Below are 10,086 nucleotides of genomic sequence, written 5' to 3'. Positions count from 1 at the left end.
CATCCCCATATTGTTATTTATTGTTTTGCTCCTTTGCACCCCAGTATCTCTACTTGCATATCCATCTTCTGCACATCTATCACTCCAGTGTTTAATTGCTAAATTGTAATTACTTCGTCACTACGGCCTATTTATTGCCTTACCTCCTTAATCTTACCTCATTTGCACACACTGTATATAGACTTTTCTATTGTGTAATTGACTGTACGTTTGTTTATTCCATGTGTAACTCTGTTGTTTTTGTTTGTGTCGCACTGCTTTGCTTTATCTTGGCCAGGTCGCAGTTGTAAATGAGAACTTGCTCTAAACTGGCCTATCTGGTTAAATAAAGGTGAACTAAACTAAAATAAAAAATATATAAATATGTGATAATTCAAAAACATAACTGGTTGTGCTTATAGGTAACCAGATCTTCAATACAACTAGGTTTCTACGTTTTTGACCACACTGTGTTGTTACACTGGTGAGTAAAAACTCATGCTTCCTACCCTTTAACTGAAAATAAAATAAACATTTTACTCAACAGCGTTACCCACTCCTGTCAGCAGATGGCGATCTGGGAATTTAAGGTAATGCTGTTGGTGTGACGTATAATGTAGTGGACGGAACGCTTCTTTCAACAGTAGCAACAGTTATCCAGCCACCTCGGTAGCTTGCTAGACAAAATAGCCGAACCAATACAGCTCTTTAGACGCTTTAGTGTATATTAGCAACTGTGTTTTAAACTCACTTCTGTGGTCTAGTTAGTTATCAGATTGAATTTCATTTTTACAGTGTTGTTGTTATTGGTCAGCTAGCGGGCTGGTTAAGTTAGCATTAGCCTAGCTAGCTAACTGTTAGCTAACATTCCCGACCATGAGTTCACTAAGCTACTTTCCTCCTGCTAAAGAAGAGGTCTGCTGGACGGAGAAAGCAGCTCTCGTCAAAGCGGAGGAGGAAGACGAGGCTGTTTCAATACAAAAACAAGTAGAGGGTGAGGCTGTTACAGTGAAAGAAGAAGAGAAAGACGTTTCAGTTAAAGAAGAGGAGGATGTTACAGTAAAAGGAGAGGGGGAAGCATTTTTTGGAGTGAAAGAGGAGGAGGGGGAGATGACTGTCACATCCAAAAAGGAGGTGGAAGAAGAGGAGGAAACTGGATATCTGGGCCCGGTTTCCCAAACGCATCTTAAGGCGTCCAATGGTTCTAACGGTGAACTTAGCAATAAGATGGTTTTGAGAAACCGTTCCCTGATTAACACTAGTAAGTACTGTCTTAAATACAGAGGCACAAACTCTGCAGTTGTTGAACTGATGTTTGGTGTTAAAGGGGAAATCTGCAATAGCTACATCCATATTTAGACTTTTTAAATGATTTATTTATAGCCATTGGTATTTGAAGAATATAACACATGCCTCATGAGATGAGTTCAACTGTCATACCCCAGGCCTCCCGGGTGGTGCAGTGGTCTAAGGCATCGCAGTGCTGGCTGTGCCACCAGAGATTCTGGGTTCGTGCCCAGGCTCTGTCGCAGCTGGCCACGACCGGGAGGCCCATGGGACCAGGTCGCCAGGTGTACGGTGTCCTCCGACACATTGGTGTGGCTGGCTTCCGGGTTGGATGTGCATTGTGTCAAGAAGCATGGCTTTGTTGGGTTGTGTTTCGGAGGACGCATGGCTCTCGACTTTCGCCTCTCCCGAATCCGTAAGGGAGTTGCAGCGATGAGACAAGACTACTACCAATTGGATACCACGAAATTGGGGAGAAAAAGGGGTAAAATAAAAAAACTGTCATTCCCCATCAGAACCCCAAATAAGCACTTTTTTACTCCAATGTTTATAAACTGTCGTGGAAATATTCTGTCATTCCCCAAATAGACTTTATTACAAAGTAACAAGCCGAGCTGGTCCATGGAGCAACTGCCGGACTCAGTCTCAGTCCTATTATACAGTTTCATGCTTATACAAGTGTCATAGTCCCCCCCCTTTATGCTAATAACCATATCCCCTCAGCTTTACTCCACCATTGTTTCCAAATCTAAGTTCTTTCCTCGAGGGGGGGTTTCCCCTCCCCTCTAGTTCCTTGGATCAATTATATTGGTGGCGCGACTATACTTTATACAGATTACTATAGGTCATTATAATATTAATACAGATTACTATAGGCCATTATAATATTAATACAGATTACTATAGCCCATTATAATATGAATACAGATTACTATAGGCCATTATAATATTAATACAGATTACTATAGGCATTATAATATTAATACAGATTGCTATAAGGCCATTATCGGATTAATACAGATTACTATAGGCCATTATAATATTAATACAAATTACTATAGGCCATTATAATATTAATACAGATTACTATAGGCCATTATAATATTAATACAGATTACTATAGGCCATTATAATATTAATACAGATTACTATAGGCCATTATCGGATTAAGTACAGATAACTATAGGCCATTATAATATTAATACAAATTACTATAGGCCATTATAATATTAATACAGATTACTATAGGCCATTATAATATTAATACAGATTACTATAGGCCATTATAATATTAAGTACAGATTACTATAGGCCATTATCGGATTAAGTACAGATTACTATAGGCCAATTATATGATTAAATTTGGTCCTACAGTTGGTCTATGTTGATTTTTGATGAGGTTATGGGTCCTACAGTATGTTTATGTTATTAGGTGAAGATATGGGTCCTACAGTAGGTCTATGTTGTTGTTAGAAGAAGTTATGGGTCCTACAGTAGGTTTATGTTGTTAGGTGAAGTTATTGGTCCTACAGTCGGTCTGTGTTATTGCTAGGTGAAGTTATGGGTCCAACAGTAGGTCTATGTTGTTGTTAGGTGAAGTTATGGGTCCTACAGTAGGTCTATGTTGTTGTTAGGTGAAGTTATGGGTCCTACAGTAGATCTCTGTTATTGTTAGGTGAAGTTATGGGCCAATTGGTTAAACACTTAGTGTACAAACCCTTATTGTCAGGCTGATGGCAAAGCTAGCCAAATAGCATTTTACTGGTTGAAGTGTTTAAGTATAAAGTAGTTGATTTGCGACAATAACACAAACATATTAAGCAGGTGATTCAAGCGAGCCCTACAATTATAATCCATATTTAATGTGAAATGCACTTAAAAGCAACCTGTAAATGGAGGCTATTTTTGCTGTCAGCCTATGAGAACTCCCCTGAGTTTCCCCCACGGTGGTGAAGTAGTGAATAGACACAGAGCTTAATGTGAGTTTCCTTGAGTAGCACTCCTGATCTTGTGCTGTAATATTCAGAATACATTGTGAAAAACTAAAATCTTTGCTCACAAATGTTTGCTCCAGGCAGATATACTACATCCATAACTAGTGGTTTCCTCATTACCAGATATACTACATCCATAACTAGTGGTTTTCTCATTACCAGATATACTACATCCATAACTAGTGGTTTCCTCATTACCAGATATACTACATCCATAACCAGTGGTTTCCTCATTACCAGATATACTACATCCATAACTAGTGGTTTCCTCATTACCAGATATACTACATCCATAACTAGTGGTTTCCTCATTACCAGATATACTACATCCATAACTAGTAGTTTCCTCATTAGCAGATATACTACATCCATAACTAGTGGTTTCCTCATTAGCAGATATACTACATCCATAACTAGTGGTTTCCTCATTACCAGATATACTACATCCATAACTAGTGGTTTCCTCATTACCAGATATACTACATCCATAACCAGTGGTTTCCTCATTACCAGATATACTACATCCATAACTAGTGGTTTCCTCATTACCAGATATACTACATCCATAACTAGTGGTTTCCTCATTACCAGATATACTACATCCATAACTAGTAGTTTCCTCATTAGCAGATATACTACATCCATAACTAGTGGTTTTCTCATTACCAGATATACTACATCCATAACTAGTGGTTTCCTCATTACCAGATATACTACATCCATAACTAGTAGTTTCCTCATTAGCAGATATACTACATCCATAACTAGTGGTTTCCTCATTACCAGATATACTACATCCATAACTAGTGGTTTCCTCATTACCAGATATACTACATCCATAACTAGTGGTTTCCTCATAACCAGTGGTTTCCTCATTACCAGATATACTACATCCATAACTAGTGGTTTCCTCATTACCAGATATACTACATCCATAACTAGTGGTTTCCTCATTACCAGATATACTACATCCATAACTAGTGGTTTCCTCATTACCAGATATACTACATCCATAACTAGTGGTTTCCTCATTACCAGATATACTACATCCATAACTAGTAGTTTCCTCATTAGCAGATATACTACATCCATAACTAGTGGTTTTCTCATTACCAGATATACTACATCCATAACTAGTGGTTTCCTCATTACCAGATATACTACATCCATAACTAGTGGTTTCCTCATTACCAGATATACTACATCCATAACCAGTGGTTTCCTCATTACCAGATATACTACATCCATAACTAGTGGTTTCCTCATTACCAGATATACTACATCCATAACTAATGGTTTCCTCATTACCAGATATACTACATCCATAACTAGTAGTTTCCTCATTAGCAGATATACTACATCCATAACTAGTGGTTTCCTCATTACCAGATATACTACATCCATAACTAGTGGTTTCCTCATTACCAGATATACTACATCCATAACTAGTGGTATCCTCATTAGCAGATATACTACATCCATAACTAGTGGTTTCCTCATTACCAGATATACTACATCCATAACTAGTGGTTTCCTCATTACCAGATATACTACATCCATAACTAGTGGTTTCCTCATTAGCAGATATACTACATCCATAACTAGTGGTTTCCTCATTAGCAGATATACTACATCCATAACTAGTGGTTTCCTCATTACCAGATATACTACATCCATAACTAGTGGTTTCCTCATTAGCAGATATACTACATCCATAACTAGTGGTTTCCTCATTAGCAGGGAGGAGTTTCTACAACCAAATTGCATGTGCATTGCCCTCGTGTTGCAATTTTATTAAACACAGAAAGGGGCCAATATTGGAGACCAAAAGTCGTCTGGTACACTGCTTAGAGTTTCAACAATTTTAATACCTTATTTCTAGTTACTACTAATGTGAAAACAAGACAAAATATGATTGTTGCAAAGTTGACTGTCTTAATTGTCAAATAATTTAACAGATGTCAATTGTTGTACAACTTCATGGGTATGATCTGGGCATCACCTTTTACCTCAAATAAACAGTGGACTTCTGCTGTTGTGGGCCTTTAACCATCTGTCTGACTTTGTCATTCACACAGGAGAGAGGCGGGACCATGAAGCTGACAAGGCAGAGAAGAGTCTCTCCAGATCAGAACTCCTCAAGAAACACCAGCAGAGATCCACAGGGAAGAGAACTCACTGCTGCTCTGACTGTGGGAAGAAATTCACCTAATCAGGCATTAAAATTCATCAGAGAACACACACAGGAGAGAAATCTTATAGCTGTGATCAATGTGGGAAGAGTTTTATTACATCTAACATTCTGACTCAACACAAGATAACACACACTGGAGAGAAATCTTATAGCTGTGATCAATGTGGGAAGAGTTTTGGTCGATCTGGAGAACTGACAGTGCACCAGAGAATACACACAGGAGAGAAACCCGATAGCTGTGATCAGTGTGGGAAGAGTTTTACTGAGTCTGGGGGTCTGACTAAACACCAGAGAACACACACAGGAGAGAAACCAAGTAGCTGTGATCAGTGTGGGAAGAGTTTTACTGAGTCTGGGGGTCTGACTAAACACCAGAGAACACACACAGGAGAGAACCCTCAAAGCTGTGACCAGAGATAATCTGATAAAATATCTCTGATCAAATATCAGAAAATACATACATGAAGGAGTTGTTTCATGATATCAATGAACTAATGTCACAATGTAGAATTATTTTAACATTGTAGTAGGAGTATTTTAATGATGTCCCAATGTAGAACCCTAAACGTTTGTCCCCTATTCTATTGATTTCAACATGATATGGATATTATCCTCAGGGGGAAAATCCAGGCTCTGAATTGAAAGAGTACTATTTATGTGATTTAACAAAAAGTGACTAACAAAAAAGTTGTTACACTTACCACGTTGGTGACCCACTGGAATCAAAATGCACCACTTCAAAATGTAGCGATCTGTTTTCTACAAATTGTCCTCTCACCAGTGATGTACACATTATTCCCAGATTCCATGTGGTTTTTGAGCTGTTAGTTTTAACATGACGTACAACCTCATCTCCCTTCTGTCACACAATTGATTTCAACATGATATCGATGAGTTATGACAAATAAGTGTTGTGTTCCTTTGTTTAGCGACCCCTACATTTAAATGTATCGCTCCAAGATGTAGCTGACTGTCTTCTGCAGGTTGTCCTCTAACCAGTGAGGTAAAATATGTCTCCCATTTCCATGTGTTTTGTTTAGTTGTTAGTTTCAACATCACTTACAACCTGATTTCCCCCCTAATCGATTATCAGTGATTTATTGCTACTTGTCAAAACAAGGTGCTTGTTTAAAAAAAATACAAGTAATATGATTATTGTGGCAGATGTTTTGTGTATATAGCACATTTTATGTTTAGGTTTTCAATTCATCCCAAACTATTTCTGCGTATTGGTTATTGATTTGGACACTTTAAAACTGTGTTTTGACATTGGGGCTATTTCATATTTACATTTCATGAAACATTTAGTAATGATATTTATTCATGCAACCAACTGACAATTTTTTGGTACAATTATATTGACATGGTTGCCCTGCTTTTAGAATATCAGGGTTCATTCCCAGATGTGCCAAACCAAATGTACTAGAAAATGACATTGGGGACTGGGCCCCGATCCAACAACATGCCTATCTAGTGAACCCTGAAAAGAGAGAGAAGCTCTGCAGTGAGGTGGAAAGTTACTACGGATATTGCAGGAGTTTCCTCTTGAAATCAGACATGTCTGTGTCCTATTGGAGATGAGTTTTGTTTGGGCTCGTTCCAAGAGGACGAGAGTTCTAGAAGCTAAGGAAGGATTGTATAGAAAGAAAAATGAAGGAGAAAAGATACTGTATATTATTTAGAAATGTGTTTTTTCTTGTTTTTAATTGTTGACAGCCAGTAGACACCATGTTTATATTGTAGAAGGGAATCAATTTAGTTGATTATAATGTGAAATGGAAGTTGTTTTCTATTGGTGGTGAGCAAACTTGTCCAAAAGAAATGTAGGATATATTTGTTGTCTTAAGGGGGAAGGTGTTACAGGCTTTAGTTTTTCCATTTATGTTTTGAGGTTGGACTTTAGCACGTCTAGCTCGTTAGCACGTCTAGCTCGTTAGCACGTCTAGCTCGTTAGCACGTCTAGCTCGTTAGCACGTCTAGCTCGTTAGCACGTCTAGCTCGTTAGCACGTCTAGCTCGTTAGCACGTAGGACGCACTGATTGGTGTCACCTCGTTAGTCAGTATGTGTTACACCTGTGCTGGCTTGTCCATCTCGTTAGTGGGAAGGTGTTTCACCTGAGCTGGTCCAGGTTCTATTTAATAAGAGTGTCTGGCCCAGTGCTCCAGTTGTCTTGATACATGTGGAGAGTCAACACCTTTAGTTGCTCCACCTTTTTGGTTTGCTTCCTGTCTTTAAGTGTGGTGTGGGTTTTTCTTTTGATTGTCTCTTCTTGGGCAGATTTAGTGGGTCTCATGGTGGGTGTCTTTTAGGTCCCAGTTGTTGTTTCTAGTCAACTTTCAGTGTCCCAAGCTTATATTTTGGGTTGGATATTGCGTCCAATTAACATTTTCATCAATGGCATTTCCTCATTAGTCTTTCAGTTTAGTCTTCTGTTTTTTGTGTACTAAATATTTCTGTTTATTTTCAATGTTTTTTAAATCTTTTTCCTGTGAAGCCATTTTGTTGCATCCATGTCTGAAATGTGCTGTATGAATCAAGCTTGATTTTATTTGAACATATAATGAACCCAATGACTGACCAATCAACAGACTCTTGGTCCCTCTTAGTATGAAAACCGTATCTTTCCAGCCTGCGGGTGTGGTGGAGTGGTAAACACCACCCCCGGCTCTACCAGGGGCTTGAGGTGGTCTCCCACAGCTCTGATTATGTCATGTTCTGTGGCCTTGCTGTTCCATTTCTTGACTGCCCCTGCAACACAGAAACACATTTAGTTATATTATATAAAACACTCAAAGTAATGGATATGGAGCATCTATGGCCTCAGTTACACCTGGCACCTAAATGTGACTTCGGTCATCCGATCACTCCAAGCTGCATTAGGTTCAGATCTACCAGGATGGGCTTTTGATATAGTATGGATACAGTCAGGCCACCAAATATGCATAAGCAATGTAAAGAGATGTAGGGAAAAGTACATTATACACAAATGACCTTCATAATATCAAAGAACAAATGTGTGTGCCTGAGGGGAAATTAACTTCATACAGCCAAGAGAGGTGAGAAATTACACCAATATCAGTGGACAATTTGCACTAATGTAAATAAACATAGATGGAACATATTCCCTTTTGCTGACGCAATGAACCGCTAAGGGGACATAAATATTTACCATCTAAACCATGTGTGACCTCTCACCTCTCTGGCTGTAGAAGTGTTCTTCCTAACCAGTCCCTCAACAGCTCTCTGACTGAGCTCCACCCTCACTGGGTCTTCAGAGGAGAGGAAGGCAGAGGAGGGATGGAGGGATGAATGGATCAGTCAGTCAAAGTGTAGAGCTGCTGTCTATGCTGTCTGACAAAATCACTATTTTAGTAGTTCATTAAAGTAAATAAGGCTTTATGACTGCTGAATACCAACTATCAATCACTTAGATCATGTATTTCCAGGTAGAGATACATCCTTGGGACGTCCCTAGCCTGTTGAAGTTGACTTTTAAAATGGTTAAGGTAGGGGTTAAGGTTAGGGTAGGGATGTCCCAAGGATCCCAGATAGCATTGACCATTGTGCATGATTCTGTCTCTTTTACAACTTGAAAATATTAAATATCCTTATTATGTGATATTGAATGAAAAAATAATGTATGTTGATGCTAATATGATGTACAATATTCCATGATGTTTCTATATGATAACAATAGAGTAATATATTTAATATGATGTACAATATTCCATGATGTTTCTATATGATAACAATAGAGTAATATATTTAATATGATGGACAATATTCCATGATGTTTCTATGATAACAATACAGTAAAATATTTAATGTCATATACTATTTAACAGTTTCACTAATTCATTTTAATTAACTTAATCATTATGACACAGCCCTCACTATTGTCATTGGTTACACTAATTCACTGTTTGTCTACATAACCTGGTTCAAGTATTCATGACATCACCCTGAGGAAGGCACAGTGATGCTGAAACGTTGGTAAATACCCATTAAATTGCTGGGAGTTTAAACATGGAGTGTGCAACTTTCTTTATTTTGATAGTTTATAGTTTATTCGCCGTTAGTCAGCACCTCCACACAAACTATTTTTCTGGGTGTGCGCCAGCTCATGTTTTTTAAGGGTAGGTAACAACACATCCGCCACGCTGATCCTCAACACAGGGGCCCCTCAAGGGTGCGTGCTCAGCCCCCCTCCTGTAGTCCCTGTTCACTCATGACTGCACAGCCAGGCACGACTCCAACACCATCATTAAGTTTGCCGATGCCACAACAGTGGTAGGCCTGATCAACGACTAGACAGCCTATAGGGAGGAGGTCAGAGACCTGGCCGTGTGATGCCAAGAAAACAACCTCTCCCTCAACATGATCAAGACAAAGGAGATGATTGTGGACTACAGGAAAAGGAAGACAGCACGTCCCCATTCTCATCGACGGGGCTGTAGTGGAGCAGGTTGAGAGCTTCAAGTCCCTTGGTGTCCACATCACTAACAAACTATCATGGTCTAAGCACACCAAGACAGTCGTGAAGAGGGCACCACAAAACCTATTCCCCCTCAGGAGACTGAAAAGATTTAGCATGGGTCCTCAGATCCTCAAAAGGTTCTATAGCTGCACCA

At 38.9% G+C, this 10,086-nt stretch overlaps 1 protein-coding gene across 1 annotated transcript; it reads left to right on the top strand.

The window, feature by feature from the left end:
- Positions 1-616: 616 nt before the first annotated feature.
- LOC123732918 (uncharacterized) lies at positions 617-9,480 on the top strand. Its single transcript, XM_082968338.1, has 2 exons — positions 617-1,240; positions 5,339-9,480. The coding sequence occupies exons 1-2, from the start codon at positions 856-858 to the stop codon at positions 5,470-5,472; spliced, it is 519 nt and encodes a 172-aa protein (XP_082824464.1). The 5' UTR covers positions 617-855; the 3' UTR covers positions 5,473-9,480.
- The last annotated feature ends 606 nt before the right edge of the window (positions 9,481-10,086 follow it).

Source organism: Salmo salar, chromosome 02, assembly GCF_965601325.2.
Source record: "Salmo salar chromosome 02, fSalSal1, whole genome shotgun sequence".
Classification (NCBI taxonomy): Eukaryota; Metazoa; Chordata; class Actinopteri; order Salmoniformes; family Salmonidae; genus Salmo; species Salmo salar.
Note: the sequence above shows the minus strand (reverse complement) of the source record. Positions and strands in the feature narration are given on the sequence as shown.